Source organism: Eublepharis macularius, chromosome 17 (assembly GCF_028583425.1).
Source record: "Eublepharis macularius isolate TG4126 chromosome 17, MPM_Emac_v1.0, whole genome shotgun sequence".
Taxonomy (NCBI): domain Eukaryota; kingdom Metazoa; phylum Chordata; class Lepidosauria; order Squamata; family Eublepharidae; genus Eublepharis; species Eublepharis macularius.
The window spans coordinates 13,066,201-13,083,334 of record NC_072806.1 but is presented as its reverse complement, the minus strand read 5'-3'; the positions used below and the strand labels follow the sequence as shown (position 1 = coordinate 13,083,334).

General features: G+C 48.7%; 1 protein-coding gene across 1 annotated transcript in view; it reads right to left on the bottom strand.

The window, feature by feature from the left end:
* Nucleotides 1-14,639: 14,639 nt before the first annotated feature.
* Nucleotides 14,640-17,134, bottom strand: part of PRDM2 (PR/SET domain 2) — a 67,330-nt gene continuing 64,835 nt past the window's right edge. The window contains exon 9 of the mRNA XM_055001674.1: nucleotides 14,640-15,929. Within this exon, the coding sequence (XP_054857649.1) occupies nucleotides 15,917-15,929 (13 nt within the window). The 3' untranslated portion in view covers nucleotides 14,640-15,916. The remainder of the gene's footprint in view (nucleotides 15,930-17,134) is intronic.

Sequence of the window (17,134 nt, the reverse complement as noted above, 5' to 3'; positions counted from 1 at the left end):
GATGCGACGTCCCCCCATGGGTCAGTAATGACTCAGTGCTTGCACAGGGGACTAGACTACTGTTACCTTTACCTACCCCACAGACAGCCACACCCCATGATATGAAAGGGGTGCTTAGCACCTCCTACAGTGTTGCAAAGGATGCTGGGTGCATCCAAGAGAATGTTTATTGGTGGCCCTAAAAATACTGCTCCCCCCAAATGATACGTTTCTGCAGGTTGGCCGGGCCTCCACTTACCTGCCTCTAGAAGTTGACATTGCCTTCCAAAAACCTGAGAGAAGGTCACGGGTCCTGCCACAGAACTGGGAGTCTCAGCAGACGCTTCCATGGTTTTGACAAGGTCCCTTGCGTTAGTCGTGCACACAGAGCCAAGCTGTGAAGTGGCTTCTTCTCTTCCTACCACAATTCTGGTTGGAAAATACAGCCAAATGGAAGCAGGTAGACAGTTGAGTCGACTTTGGTCTGAGGAATACTGACAGCGTCAGGGTCCCTTCTCACCTCAATGGGACATCTCATGCGCTACTGTCCTCTGTCGCCACGAGGTCCAGATCTCAGGCCAGCTTAGTTTGAAGCGAGTTGAATTTCTGTTCTCTCTTGCAGCCGTTACTGAGAAATGTTTCGTTCCCCTCCAGTGGCACCAGCTCCTTTCTTGGGGCGATGCTTGGAATGTTTCCCATCAAGAGAATGGCTAAAAGAGATTTTTGCAAAAGATTTCAGAACAGATGCGAGGAAGCCACCGTCATTTCAACGGTGGATTTTGGACACAGCCGCTGCCGCCCCACCCCAAGGGTGGTTGTGTTCTGCTTGACCGTCACAAGAAACGAAGATGCTCCATCATCCTTTCTGGCATCCAAGTCTCCAAGAGCTGTTGACAAAGCAAAATATCCCTTGACATCGGCCAACAATCTGAGATGGAGACAGATCAAAGCGATAGATGCCCGCCACCACAGCCACCCCAGCCAGCCACCTACCTACTGGGTGTCCTCTTTGCTTCTCAAGCCCAGATCATATCTCAGCTCGGCAACAGCATGATTTCACAGTCCAAAGCTTTGCACTGACGGTACATTCTGGCCTGCTTTTTTGGCACCGGTCCCTGCTTAGTGCTTCCACTTGAAATCTCTCTCTCTCCCCCCTTCTCTCAGCAGAAAGAGAGAGGCAGGAGGAGCCAGCGAGCATCACTAAATTACGTTGCATCTGAATTTGCTGCAGTGTTCTCTCCCCACCTTTCTGTCCCACTTCACTCGGCAATACATTAAAAAAAAATGCTCTCCTGGAAACAGATGGAAGCGCCAGCCGGGAGATGTCGGGGTTAGGTTCTTCACTTTTCGTTCTTGCTGCCCAGCTGCATTTCTCAGGGAGGCAAGAAGCAGGGAAGAAAGAAGATCAGAGGCAAGGGCAGAAGCGTCACACAGGATGAAGTCTTAGCTCTTTACACAGGAGTTGCACCTGAGTTCTAGTTCCCAGGTCTATGAAGAAGGATGGATTTAGAACGTTGTTCTGGAGGCAGTCATAAAAAGGGGGCTTGGCTGTAAACTGGAGGGAGCCAGGAATAATTCGATGTTTGTCATTCCTCTTCTTTCAGCCTCGCAACTCTCTGTTTTCATTTTACCCAAAAGAAAATAGGAGATCTGTTCTGCTCAGATGTAACAGCAGAAGCATTTGGAGAGATGCTTAGAGTTTTGTTAACTAATCTGAGTCACATTTCCAGGCAGGGCTTTGAAGAAATCAGTTGAGAATAATTCATTTTCTTATGACCAATAGACTGAAGTGAAACTCAGAATCATCTCCCCTCCCCCCGCCCCTCAAAAGGTCTATCACTCTTCGCTCTTCTACCTTCTTCACAAACTATTAGCCTGGTTGCCAACTTCCAGGTGGGGCCTAAAGTTCTGGAATTGCAGCTGATCTCCAGATAACAGAGATCAGTTACTCTGGAGAAAATGGCAGCTTTAGAGGGTAGACTCTGGTATCATATCTCCACTTTGCTCCTTCCTCCCTTCAAACTCTACCTTTCCTAGGCACCGCCACCAAATCTCCAGGAATGTGCCAAGCCAGAGTTGGTAACCCTACTTGTTCCCCATAAAAATACATAATACAACTATGTGTGTATGTGCCATCCGGTTGCAATCGACTTATGGCGATCACACAAGGGGCTGCCAAGGCAAGTGAGAAGCAGAGGTGGTTTGCCATTGGCTTCTTCTGCAGAGTCCTCCTTGGTGGTCGCCCATCCAAGTACTGACCCTGCTTAGCTTCCGAGATCTGATGAGGTCAGGCTATACCATGCTGCCTTCCCTCCCCAATACAACAAAATGGAAATTACCTAGGTGTTAGTGCCTGATTCACCTCCAATCCCATTTTACTAGAGCAGGAGTCATAGCTGTCCAGGGTTGAGCACCTCAAGCACCCCAGACTTGCCCCAGCCCCCTTACCTGAAAGCTGATGGGACGCCAGCGGCAGGCACAGGAAGCCCCTGGGAGGGGGGTGCAGCTCCAGCCAGCAGAAAGGGAAGGGAAAAAAGCCAGAGGGAGAGACCAGCCAGGGGCACGCTGCCCAACCCCACCCCAAAGGGCAACAGGCACCCACTCCTGTCCAGAGTGCCAACAAGGGGGTAGAGGTACTGGAAGCCCCTGCCCAAGCCCTGGGGGAGAAAGAGGCAACCCAGCTGCAGGAAGGTGGAGCAACTCCCAAGCCCCAGAGGATCAGAAGGAGCAGGTGGAAGCCAGCCAGCCCCACCCTCCAGTGGGAGATTAAGGGCCCTGACAGGGGAAGTAAGAACAACCAGGAGGGGGCCAGGGCAGAGGGAGAAAGTACAAGAAATAGGGGCAGCCAGCCAGACAGCTACCTTACCGGCAGGACAGCAGAAGCAGCACAAGGCCACGCCCCAAGCTACAAACAGGGAGGAAGGGAGTAATAGAGACCAGCTGAGGTTGCTGGAAGCTCAGAGCAGAAGAAGCTTGGTAGCCAGCCAAGAAAGCACATCTGTAGCTGTCCAACGCAGCCAAACTAGCTACCCCAGCTGCAACTGCTTGAGGCAGGCCAGGCCAATGCTAGAAGGCAAAAGAGGGGTGTGGCCTGGCAGGTGGAGCCTGGGACGAGGGGCAGGATATAAGGGAAGATTTTATCTCACCAAAATGAGAACGATATTGCCTACCTCCTCCAAGGTACAATTTGAAGAGCTGCATGCTATTTTTAAAATTTTAAACAGGCTGGGACTTGGGACTTCATTTATATCTTGCCTGTCTCATCAGTGAGGAACTAAAATGGTTCATATAGTCCTGCCCTCCTCCATTTTATCCCTGTGAGGTAGACTAGGCTGAGAATGTGTGACTGGCCCAAGGTCACGCAGCAACCTTCTATGGCGGAGTAGGGATTTGAACCTGGGTCTCCCAGATCTTAGTCTGACACTCTAACCACTACACCATGGTAGTTCTCAAGGAATAGGAGGGTTTCTGTGGCAGCACCTTGGATACAGAACTCTCTTCCACAGCTTGTCACCTGGCATCTAATTTGCTTAGGTGCCAGGCAAAGATCATTTTATTGAGCTGCATTTCATTGGTTGAGAGTTTTTGTTTATTGTGGTTTGCTGCATGTGAGGCTGTTTCATTTTTATCAGTCTGTTTTTATTGCTTTATTGTGACTTTTACTGACTGTTTATTGAAAGGGTTTTTAACGGCACTTGCGGGGGAAGCCTTTGGCTGAGATAGGAGCTATCGATTTGCTCAAATCCGTCAATAAGTGTACTGAACCCTTTTAAACCGTGGACACTGCCTGGGTTCTGCAGTGCAGACTCTGATCATGTGTCCAGCTCTGAAGTGGGATCGGATTGAGTAAGGTTTTAAGAGTTTGTCCTTCCAGAGCATTACCTGTTTTGCAGCAAGGAGGACTGGGTTAGCAGGGAGGGCTGTCAGAAGCTCCCAAGAGGATCCAAACTCTTAAACGCCACCCGACACAGTTGCAGTAGCGGCAGCCATACAACCACAGGAAGTCCCTTTGGCTGCAGGAGATTGGTGCTCATGCCATCAGCATGCCCCCATCTATTTTGGACCCACCATGGCCAGTTGGGATTCCACAAAACATTTCCCATATATTTTCAAAAGAGACTGAAGTCCAAGTAGACAAAATTCACATAAATGTGCTGCAGAAACAGCCATCTCACCTCTTCTTTAGTACCCAGATACTCCTCTCCTGATGTTGCGTGCACCACAACATGCAAAGAGCAGACAGGCCGAAGGAGCACATGTAGGAGGCAGGCCTTGTGACTGCTGGCCCCACCCCCAGCAACATTCATCTGTTCCCCCAAATCTGCACCTAGGAGTCCCCAAATGGTTGGAGCTGGTTTCTGTTGTGCTCCTGATTTGCAAAGAGAAGGATATGCACATAGAGGTTGACTCAATGCATAAGGTTGCCAACCTTCAGGTGAGACCTGAAGATCTCTTGGAATTACAGTCTCCAGACTACAGAGATCAATTCCCATGGAGCAAATAGCTGCTTTAAAGCGGGCCTCTACGGCATTATACCTCAACTGGCTGAAGTCCCTCCCTTCCTCAAACCCTGCCCTCCCCAGGCACCACCACCAAATCTCCTGGAATTTCACAGATCAGAGTTGGCAACCCTAAGCAGTCTGTGTCAGGTCCAGTGTATATCTAAACTGTACTGACTCCATTTTCTAATGCTTCTAGTGTTTAAGTGCTTTCTTCCCAGGTGCACCAGTTCCCAGGCAGCATTCCCACCGGAGGCGACTGTTGTGTCTAACACCGTTCCACCAAGCATTGGCCTTGAAGGAGAGCAGCTTCCCAGGACTGAGAGATGTTGTTTTGAGAACTGTGGGGGGAGGCAAATCCAGATGGGTATTGTTACTTTGTACCTCATGCTTTGCTCTTCATTGGTAACAATGACTGTGTACCATCCTGAGTCTCCTATTCAGGACAGTGGACTATAATGGACCTTTTCTGCAGTAAAGTTTCCTTGTTCAATCAATGGACTCCTGTTTGCTTTTGAAAGGGAACCTGTAGGAAGAGCCTTATCTAGCCACAAGCTGACATTTTGTTACCAATCGTGCCTGAGTCAGGCCCAGCGGAATCCAAGGTAGTCCCGGACAGGGATCCTTTGTTTGATCCGTATGCGTCCCCCGACAGTCAAACAGTGCAGCCCCAAGAATCTCATGTGCCAGCCGGGGCTGGATCTTCGACGTCTACACCGCCTCTCATCGACCTCAGCAGTGAAGGGACAAGGCCGACGGCTACCGCTCTCCCCTTGATCTCGCTACCCACCCCGTCGGAGTGGGGAGCCAGACCCCGAGAAACGCGAGAGCGCAGGGCCGGAGGGCTTCATCCAAGAGTTTCGATGGACGGACGCCGAAGCCTAGAGACTGTCCCTGAGCTGGATAGCAGCCAACCGTGGCTGTTTTGGAACAGGACGACCGAACAGACGGACGGGAACACATCTCGCCGCGGCGCCCTGAGTTGGGATTATTCGGAACTTGCCCCATGGAAAGAGCCAACGGAAGTTCCTGAACATAGTTGGGTGCAAATGCAAAGTCGCACCCATGCTGTAGATTCCGGCATCTCGGCAGTGACGGGCCTAGCCAAAGGAATCCTAGCAGCGAGATCACGAATCGATCAAGGAGATCCTCCGCCTTGGGGGCCGTTTTCCCCGGTGAGTACAACCGAAGGAGGTTCCGTGATGGGGCAACCGGGTCCTAGCCGAATGCAACAGTTGGAAGCTAGGCTGATTGATATGGAGGAAAGTTTGGCTCATGCCATTCACCTAATCTCAGCAATGGGGGCAGGGGAGAGAATCTCACCTGAAGAAATGGCAGTACAAATCGCCACCCTCCAAAGTGTCATGTCCTATCCAGTGGAGGACGCCCCGCAGCAGCCGCTGCCTTCGGGAGAGGAGGAATACTATCCTGGAGAACCGGGAGAGTCGCCTGCGGAACTCCCTAGAAAAGACGAAACCCCGCCGCACGGGGATACTCCAGCTGAGGTACCTGGAGAGACCCCGACGGAAACCCCTAAATCGGACGGGGATCCATCTCCCAAGGAGACTCCAGCGGAGGAGCCTAGAGAGGAGGAAGAAGGGCCAACCCGTCCAACCGAAACGACGGTGATACCCCCTCCCGCTTCTCCAACGACAGTTCGGCCGGATCAGACAGAAGAGCCTCCGGCCCCTTCTGAGGAGGAATTACCGCAACGACCGCTAGAAGTGGTTCCCATTCAACAAACCCCGAGCGCCCCGACGCCACAAGACCAGCCTTTGCGTCCCAGAGACCCGACGCCGAGAGGGGCAAGCCCGCGCGGCCCACCACCCATCAGGCCTTCGCCGCTGCGGCCCCCTCCGCTTCGACCGCAACTAACTCCTTCGCAGCAACCGATACGTTTGCCACTTGAGCAGCCCGTACTACCACCTCCGAACCAACCGGTGGGGCCTACGCCACTACGACCCCACCAACCCGTCCCTCAGCGGCCGGTCATTACTCAGCCGCACCGGCCACCTCCACCTCAACCGCTACTGCCAGCACCTCCTGTATTGCCACCACCAGCCCGACCGAGATTGCAGCCGCCTGTCCGACCACGACTGCAGCCACCGCCAGCCCAGCCGAGAGCACCACAGCCAGCCCAGCCGAGGCCGCCACCCCCGGCTCAACCGGTGATGCCACCGCCAGCGCAACCAGCACCGCTACCACAACCGGGTCCCCCCATACCTCAAGTGCCATTGATGCTTCCAATGGACTTCTACCCAGCACCGGCTCCGAGGCAAGACCTCCCGATGGGTTGGGTGAAACTGGAAGCTACTTTTGATGGGGATCCCTCCAAACTGGGATTTTTCCTAGTGCAAGTCGTGCAATTCTTCAACCGGTGGGGACACCTCTTCGGCAGCGAGGCCAGTCAAATTGAACATCTCGGCTCCCGCTTACAAGGCAAAGCAGCGGACTGGTATGTAGGACTATACAATATCGGGGCCCCGGAACTTAATACTCTCCAGGGGTTGGTGGATGCTATTCGAGCGCAATATGAAGACCCCTTAGAGGAAACCAGGGCCCGAACAGAATTGCAAGCCATTAAACAGGGCAGCATGTCGGCGAGAGACTATATCACGAAATTCCGACAATTGGCTGCCAAATGCCCTAGGTGTGAGGAGTCCACCAAAATCATTCTGTTCAAGCAAGGACTAAACCCGAGACTTTTGGACAGAGCCCTCATGCAGGACAATCCCCCTACGTTGCTAGGTTGGATCCAACTTGCATGCGAAGTTGAGAATCGCATTTTGGAAGTCCGTTTGGTTGAACAACAACAACAAACGGGACAAAGAAGACCCTTGACTTTACAGAAGGGAGGACGGGGAGCTGGATACGCCACCCGTGGAGCGAGAGATGCTAGATGGCAACAAGGGCTGTGTTTGCAATGCGGACAAGCCGGTCACTTTGCAGCACAATGCCCCTACCGGCCTGTGCAAAGACCTCCGCTTCAACTACGGCGCCCAACCCTTGCTCCATTTCCTACTCTCAAACGCCCGATTCCCGCGCCACGCGCGAACAGAGGCCGCGGCGCTTCCCAAAGGCCCGCCTCAGAGAGAGGGCTGGAAGCGGAAGAAGTTATGGAATACGACCCCGCTTCCCCAAACGCAGAAGTCAATCCAGAAAGCCCCCAGTCGGGAAACGAGATGGATCTGTCGTAAAAGGGCCCAAACGACAGATCCGCCCCAAGCCTGTCCCTGCACGGAACCGGCCGCCTGGGTCCATCTTATTCATGCCAGTAACTCTAATCAACCCAGAGAGAAAAATGCACATCCGAGTGCAAGCCCTTATCGACTCGGGCTGTTCGAGAGACATCATCGCCCCAGCTCTAGTCAATGGACTAGTCTTACCAACTCAGGAATTACAAAATCCAGTAATCTTTGAACAAATGGATGGCACCAATATGAACCCTGTTACCACTGAGACCATCCCAGTGATCACAGGCATGGGACAACATTGGGAAAAAAGGTCTTTTGTCATCAGCTCCACTGCCAAATACCCGTTAATTCTAGGCAGCAAGTGGCTATGTGATCACAATCCCTACATAGACTGGGCAAAAGGATGTATCACCTTCAGTCATGCCAACTGCAAAAATCACCGTTGGAACCAAAACTGGGGCAATGATCCAACTCATACTGAAAAGGCCCTTCTTACTCAAGAAGAAATCAACCAAATACCCGAACCGTATTGGCCTTTTCTAAACGCTTTTTCCGAGGAGGAAGCTGATACTCTACCCCCGCACCGACGAACGGACTGTGCGGTGGAAATTTTACCCGGAGCCTCACTGCCCAAAGGACGACTCTATCCCATGAGTCTCCATGAACGAGAAGAGCTCCGGAAATTCATCGACACCAACCTCCAACGCGGGTTCATCCGCCCAGCCAACAGCCCCCACGCCGCTCCGGTTCTCTTCGTGAAAAAGAAGGATGGGGGACTACGACTGTGCACGGACTTTCGAGGACTTAATGCAGTGTCCACCAACAACGCCTATCCTATACCACTCATCCGAGACCTTCTCAACGTCGTGGCCCAAGGTAAGATCTTTACAAAATTAGACTTAAAAGATGCTTACTTCCACGTCCGTATCAAGGCAGGGGATGAGTGGAAAACCGCATTTAATACGCCCCTCGGACAATATGAATACCTAGTTATGCCTTTTGGATTGACGGGAGCCCCGTCTGTATTTATGTCCATGATAAACGAAGTTCTGCACGAATTTCTGTACAAAGGGGTGGTGGTGTACCTTGATGACGTCTTAATTTATTCAGACACAGAGGAAGAACATATTCAAATGGTACAAAAGGTCCTGGCCACCTTGATGAATAATAAACTGCCCATCAAGTTGTCCAAATGTGAATTCCATAAAACCGAACTCACTTACCTTGGGTATTGCATCTCCCAAGAAGGTTTAAAAATGGATCCAACCAAAATACAAGCGATCCAAGAATGGCAAACACCCACCACCCGTAAAGAACTGCAATCCTTCCTGGGTTTTGCCAACTTCTATAGAGACTTTATAGCAAATTTCGCCCAAATCACGCTCCCCTTAACAGAATTATTGAAAACAAAAGATAAAGGGGACCAAGCTAAAAAACCCTCATCCAAACTACAATGGACCTCCGATTGCCAAACTGCTTTCGAATGCCTAAAAAAGCAATTTGTAACGGAACCCATCCTCTCCCACCCCAACGAACAGTCCCCTTTCGTAGTGCAAGTCGACGCCAGCGATACAGCAATAGGGGGAGTTTTACTGCAGAAGGGGGAGGATGGAAAGTTGCGGCCTTGTGCGTTCTTGTCTAGAAAATTTTCGGAGGCGGAAAGGAATTGGAATGTGTGGGAGAAGGAGGCTTTTGCAGTAAAAGCAGCCCTTACTAACTGGAGACATTGGCTGGAGGGGGCGCGATACCCCTTCGAGGTTTGGACAGATCATAAAAATCTGGAGGCCCTCCGAAGCCCACGCAGACTGAATGCCAAGCAATTGCGATGGGCGGAATTCTTTTCCAAATTCAACTTCACTCTAAATTACCTCCCGGGCAAGACTAACTTCTTGGCAGACGCCCTATCGCGCATGCCCCAACACAAGAGCAAACGGGAGGAGACTATCGACACGGTCTTCTCGCCTACGCAACTTGGGGGCGTGGTGACTACTCGCAGTCGAGCCAAACAGCCCCTCCCGGCCAACCAGGAGTGGAAATCGAAACTTAAAACTGAGGTGGAAAAGGAGGGGGATAAGGCTCCGCGAAGCAAACTGGTCCAATCCCCACAGGGGGATTGGCTAGCTGGGAGCAAGTTTTATGTCCCAGACAGCCTCCGGCTGGAGGTTTTGCAACGCTGTCATGATGCTCCCACTGCTGGTCATTATGGGTATCTGAAAACATTGCATCTAATCCAAAGGCAGTTCTGGTGGCCGGGCATGCGCAAAGACATTTCCCAATATGTTAGTTCCTGCCCCGTTTGCCTCAGCGCCAAAACCAGAAAAGGAAAACCTCCGGGTCTCCTGCAACCATTGGAAACACCCAACAGACCTTGGGAAATAATATCTATGGACTTTATCACTGATCTACCTATTTCAAAAGGACATAATTGCATTTTAGTCGTGGTAGATCTATTCTCCAAACAAGCTCATTTTATTCCCTGTACTACTATACCCACCGCTCGAAAACTAGCAGATTTATTTTTAAAACACATCGTAAAATTACATTCTTTTCCGTCTAAGGTGATTTCGGATCGCGGCGGACAGTTCGTTGCCAACTTCTGGCGGGAGCTTTTGAGAATGTTGAATATTGAGCAAGGCATCAGCTCAAGCCACCACCCACAAACCGACGGACAATCCGAAAAAACAAACCAGATACTAGAACAGTTTCTTCGTTGCTACATTAATTTCCAACAAGATAATTGGGTAGACCTTCTCCCTCTGGCCGAATTCTCATATAACAACAGTGTACACGCTTCAACTGGAGAGGCCCCTTTCAAAATTGTCTATGGAGCTCACTTCAATCCCTTCCCGTTGGACGCTCCCCCTCTCCATTCCTCTAATTTGCCAGATGTATCTTCGTGGTGGGGGGAGGCGGCGCAACAATGGACTCTTATTAAGAAACATCTTGAAAAAGCCAAACTGGATTACAAAAAATATGCAGATCGCCATCGTGTGGCCGAATGGGAATTACAACCTGGAGATCATGTGTATATTTCCACAAAGAACCTGAAACTAGCTCAAACAAGCCGCAAACTCGCTCTGAAATTCCTGGGACCTTTCCCTGTGCGCAAAATAATAAATAAAGTGACTGTTGCTGTAACTTTGCCCAAGAACTTACGCCACGTACACGATACGTTCCATGTCAGTCTTTTAAAAAGAGCTCCTACCGATGACAAGTGGCACATCAAAGCTCCACCCATTCCAACGTTGATTGACGACCAGATACACTATGAGGTGCAACAAATTTTGGACTCTAAACTCAAACGAAATCAGCTTTTTTACCTCATTAGATGGAAGGACTTTGATTCTGGGTACGATGAGTGGGTGAACTCTGTACATGTTCATGCTCCTAGATTAACCAAAGCTTTTCATACTCGCTACCCATATAAACCAGGGGGGGATCTGTTTTAAGGGGGGCAGAATGTCAGGTCCAGTGTATATCTAAACTGTACTGACTCCATTTTCTAATGCTTCTAGTGTTTAAGTGCTTTCTTCCCAGGTGCACCAGTTCCCAGGCAGCATTCCCACCGGAGGCGACTGTTGTGTCTAACACCGTTCCACCAAGCATTGGCCTTGAAGGAGAGCAGCTTCCCAGGACTGAGAGATGTTGTTTTGAGAACTGTGGGGGGAGGCAAATCCAGATGGGTATTGTTACTTTGTACCTCATGCTTTGCTCTTCATTGGTAACAATGACTGTGTACCATCCTGAGTCTCCTATTCAGGACAGTGGACTATAATGGACCTTTTCTGCAGTAAAGTTTCCTTGTTCAATCAATGGACTCCTGTTTGCTTTTGAAAGGGAACCTGTAGGAAGAGCCTTATCTAGCCACAAGCTGACAGTCTGATTTTTTCTGTGCCTGGCCAGTGAAAGGATGCTTGAGCGCTGATGGCCAGCCCAGACTTCGGGTCTTTTTTCCACTAGCAAGACATAGCAACAACAACATCAGCATTAACATCTGCATCAACAACATCAACAATATTTGATTTATATACCGCCCTTCAGCGCAACTTAATGCCAAACTCAGAGCAGTTTACAAAGTGTGTTATTATTATCCTCACAACAATCACCCTGTGAGGTGGGTGGAGCTGAGAGAGCTCTGAGAGAGCTGTGACTGACCCAAGGTCACCCAGCTGGCTTCAAGCAGAAGAGTCAAACCCGGCTGTCCAGGTAGAGTCCTGTCGCTCTTAACCACTATGCCAAACTGGCTCTCCCTAGGGAAGCCTGGAGGCCATGCTTTGCTGGGCCCATTCTTCTTTTAGACCCATTGGCGGTGGCAGGTCTAAAAGGAGCCAAAAATATCACCGCCATGTTACAAGGACTTTTGGACCAATTCAGAGGGAGACACCCCCCCCCATCTCCATCGCATTCGCTGGTTTTGCCGCCACCTCACGCTGCTGCTGACTCATGCCCAGCAAGCAATCACAAACTGATCATGAGTCAGCAATGTGATGGGGCTGTTGAAAAGGCTAATGCAATTTTTGGCTGCATCAACACTAGCGAAGTAATTGAAGGCATGGGAAGCAATAGCTCTACTCTGTTGTGCCTTAGGCCAACCTCATTTGGAATACTGTACCCTGTTCTGGGTGCCACAGTTTAAGAGGAAGGTAAACAAACCGGAACAGGTTCAGAGGAAGGCAACGGAAATGGCTGCAGGGCCTGAAGTCAGACCCTAGGAGGAAACGTTGAAGCAACTGGGTATATTTATCCTAGAGAAGTTTTGGGACAGAATAGCTTCAAAAATCTCTGCAGGGCTGCCACATGCAACAGGGCAAAGGCTTTTCTCTGTTGCTGGTTCAGAAGGCGAGATTAGCTCAAACAGGCTTAAGTTATAGAAGGATGGATTTTGTTTGGTTGGATGTTAGGAGAAACGTTCTAATTTGCAGTTCAACAATTGGGATGTGATTGCTGGGAAGGCAGGGAGAGCTGAGCTGTCCCATGCTGGACCTCTTTGAGCAGAGGCTGGAGAGACATCTGGTGGGAATGTTCTAGCTTTGGGTTGCTTGCGCTGATTGGATTGCTTGGACCCAATGGCCTCTAAGAACCATTCCAGCTCTGAGTCTATGACTGCTCGGAACCTGATTGGAACTGCTTTCCCTCTGCCACCTTTGCTGGGAAATGGGAGAGGAACCCAGAGTCTCAGGTGGGCCAGCTTGAGGGCATCAATAGGTCCTTGATGCTGGCCCTCTCCTTGACCCCATACCTATCCTTGATGCCAGCCTTGCCAAAGCTTCTCTCAGTCAGCTAACAGTGTAGTAGATAAATGAGTCTGCAGTTGCAAAGGACAGCATTGCTTAATGCTCCCAAATGCCCAGGAAACACTTTGGGCTGGAGCGTGACCAATTGCTTGTTACGAATCACCCAGCCGATATCTGGTCTACGTGGCTTTCTTGTGGCACATGGTTACAAAAGGAATTGCTAGTCTTTAAGCCTTTCCAAAAGGCTGCCTTGGATGCAGTGTGGTTACTGTCCCGTACAAGACCCAGGGCCACCCAGGTTCAAATCCTGACTCATTGTGATGCTCCCTTGGGCCAGTTATTCTCTCTCAGCCTCACTTACCTTACAGAGTTGTTTTGATGAGAGGGGAGAACCAGGCAGGCCGTGGTGACTTCACAGGTTTGCCAGCTCTGAGCTGGGAAATTCCTGGAGATTTGGGGGTGGAACCTGGTGAGGGCAGGGTTTGGGGGGATTCTCCTTAGACTTCATTCTCCAAAGCAGAATTTACTCTAAGGGAACTGATCCCTGCCATCTAGAGATTAATTATAATTGAGAGATCTCCAGGCCCTGCCTGGAGCTTGGCAACTTTATAATCTTGATGGGCTGTGGAAGTGCTGAAGTAGTGGCTGTCAGGTGAGATGAATCAGGCCCCTGTGCCTTCCTCATGAGGAAAGCCCCCTTCAAAATACTTAGTTTTATTTGTCCTTTTCGCCAAGATTTCTTGTCTACCCACCAACATTGGCCAGGTAGAAAAATACAGGACAAGTTTGTGAATGGGTAGGTTGCGTGCCACGTATTTTGAAAAAAATGTTCCCAATCTATGCTTGCTGTCATTAATTTTATTAAGAAATCAGAGCTTTAGGAGGAATTCCCCCCAGCCCCCAATCCATGGGTGGTCATTAAAACAAATTGATTCCCAGCTCAAAAGGTGAGATTCAGCCTGACTTGGACAAAACAAGCATACAATTAATTCCCCACGAGGTGGCACTCTTGACACGTAAGAACAACCTTGCTGGATGAAAGCACAGTGCGTCCAGTTTCCCTCTTCCGACAGAGGCCAGACCGAAAAAGCCTTCCAGAGTTTTACATCCCACAGCTGTGCTGCCTCTGGACAGCAAGATCTGTGGCTCTCAACAGTTTGCTTCTTTTGTATATAGAGCCAGAGGAGTTAGCCGTGTTAGTCTGTAGTTGCAAAACAGTAGAGAGTCCAGTAGCGCCTTTAAGACTAACCAACTTTATTGTAGTATAAGCTTTTGAGAACCACAGCTCTCTTTGGCAGATGCATCTAATGAAGAGAGCTGTGGTTCAATCTTGAAAGCTTATGCTACAATAAAGTTGGTTAGTCTGAAAGGTGCTACTGGACTCTCTGCAATTTTGTATGTGTATTTATTTTAAAGCTAATGCGATATAGTGGTTAGAGCATCTGTGGTTATGGGGACGTCAGCGTCCATTATAGCCCCCCTCATGAAAAAATGGAGATCTCCAATGATGCCACATTTGAAAGAAACAACCCCTTTTATATGGCAAACTGGAAATTTTAACGTTTTCAGTCGGAAAGCCTTTGGATCATTCTAAAACTACGGATAACAGCAAACTTCAATACAGAACAAACCTCCAGGTTAATACTCCCCCACCCAATAAACAAACCCTCCCTCAAATAAATGAAAAATGTCGATCACATGCAACACAACTGAAGTGTCCAAAACTGTTTAAATAATTTTAAATATTTTATTTTTTTCAAACTTGCTACAAATGCTTTATACAATAGTTTGACATAAGAGTCCCCATGAACCAAAAAAAAAAATCTTAATCATAAACAGAAAAAAAAACCCCAAACCCCTAGGGAATGATAATGAAAAGGATGGGTGTTAAAGTGGCACAAATTCACCAAACAATATTAAAAACTACAAATTTTAAGAGGTAGATTACTTTTTTTAAAAGTCAAGAACAAATAAAATACGATAAAGTAAAAATGGTGGTGGGGGGAGCACAAATAAAACTAGCTGCTTTTCTTCGCCAACTGGATTGATGTCTAGTTCACTCAAAAAGGTGTGTGAAAACTATTAAATTTCCAGAAAGTAAATCTTGCTTACCAACTAGGAAAAATTTGTAGCTCTTAAGTTATTAGGTACAGATACATCCGCCAATTCAACGATCATTTCATCTGTGTAGACTCGTTGTGCTATACATGTTTTATACGGTGAACAGTTCCTTAACAAATAACCTGCTGACAACATCTGCTTTTAGAGATTTCAGAAATGGAGGCCATGAGGCAGGCTAAACAAATCTCTCTTCCCCCCGCCCCGCCCCTTCCGGCATCCCCACATCCTTGGGGAAAGTTACAGCAACGTCCAGGTCTGGTTCCCAATCTAACTCTACCCTGGCACTTGCCGGTGGAAGAGTTTGGAGACGAGGAAGTTTCCTCCATGCAAACGTTCTTGCGGTTTAAAACACAAAGGCTTTTCAGTGACTTGATGTGCAACCAAAAAAACCCCCCAACAACCACCCCACTTTTTTTTTTTAGTGCAGTTAATGTGTCATCCTGGAACATACTGGGAGCTTCCGAGGAGAGAAGGAGCTGGTTTTGCATACTCTGGGGGATACACCATTCTTCACGCTTTCCCATGCTCTTCCATCAGGAAAAAAAAGCAACAAGTGGAAGCACGAGCTATGGAATCTGTAGCAAGATCCACTCAAGTTTCGCTCGTTGAACTTCCTTGGCAGAAAATTTTTTTTAGATGGGGTGGGACACCGTGTTCCCTCTCTCTTTCTCTCTCTCTGCAGCCAAGTACTCCTTTAGCGTGGCCAGACACAGCTCCGGCCTGAGCAGTCTCTGCTGCCTTGGAAGGGGAGGAGTGGTCGGCTCTGGCTTGTTCTTGCAATCCTGGCTTATTGGGCTGCTGTGGCCGCAGCGCTTGCCTGCTGAAGCCGAGTGCGGAACGCCTCAAGCTTCGCCGGTTAGGAACTTCCTTTCAAAAGTCTGTTTTACTGCTACAGGAGGTTCCTGGAAGACAAGAAACAAAGTCAGAATATTTGCAAAGCTGGACAAAAAAACCAAAAGTTAAGAGCTAGATATAAAATATGTTTTTAAACATTTTAAAAAAGAAGGGGGGATTTTGAATCAGACTCTCAACCCATTGAGCACAGTGCCGAGAATTCTGGCTTGCTGTGGCTCTAAAGGTTCTCCTTCCGGCCTTAAGGTGGAGATGCTGGGAACCAATGCCTAGAGAACTGATTCTCTGCTAGTGAACTATGGGCCCCTCACCTAAGACAATTCCAAAGGGGTGGCTGTAATAATCTATTGCAGCGCCTTAAAAACTAAAACAGCATTTATCGCAGCATGAGCTTTCATGAGTTAGAGCTCGCTTCCTCAGATGCAAAGACAGAAAGAAAATCATTTCCCTCATTTGTATGCAGAAAAGGAAGGGGAAAATGGAAGGATATTAGCAAACAGAGACCTGGTATTATAAATCAGGTGTGGCTCTCTAGATTAGAGATTTGAACTGTTTTTATACATAATGGATGATGAGTCAGAGGTTCTAGCCTGGCTCTCTGGCAGTGAAAATAAACAAAAGTTCCTCCATCCCTTTGCTAGTTTTCTGCATAAAAATGGGGAACATGATTTTCTTTCTTTCATTGCATCTGAGGAAGTGAGTTCTGACTCATGAAAATTCATGCTGAAATAAATGATACGAGTCTTGATGCCACTGTATTTCTGTTCCGTTTAACTCCCCTAAGAGACAGGCTGAATTTATTATTTTTAAATTTTGTATTTACTTTATTTATAGTCTGCCTTTCTGACTGAGACGCAAGGCAAATGACAGTGCAAATAAGCAATGCAATCAAAAGCTGGGACATCCAATAAACAACGCAAAAGGGTTGGATGGGGACTGTGTGTGTGTGTGTCAAATAATCTGATTTGGTATAAAGCAGTTTCATATAACTATGTGAAGCTGCCTTATATTGAATCAGACCTGTGGTCTGTTGAGGTCTGTATTGTCTACTCAGACAGACAGCATCTCTCCAGGGTCCCAGGTAAAGAGGTCTTTTGCATCACCTACTGTGTAGTCCTTTTAAATGGAGATGCTGGGGACTGAACCTGGGACCTTCTGCATACCAAGCAGATGCTCTACCACTGAGCCACGGCCCTGCCCATACATCTGAGTGGAAGAGTGAAGAGTTGAGATGAGGTAGTGGCCAAGCGAATCA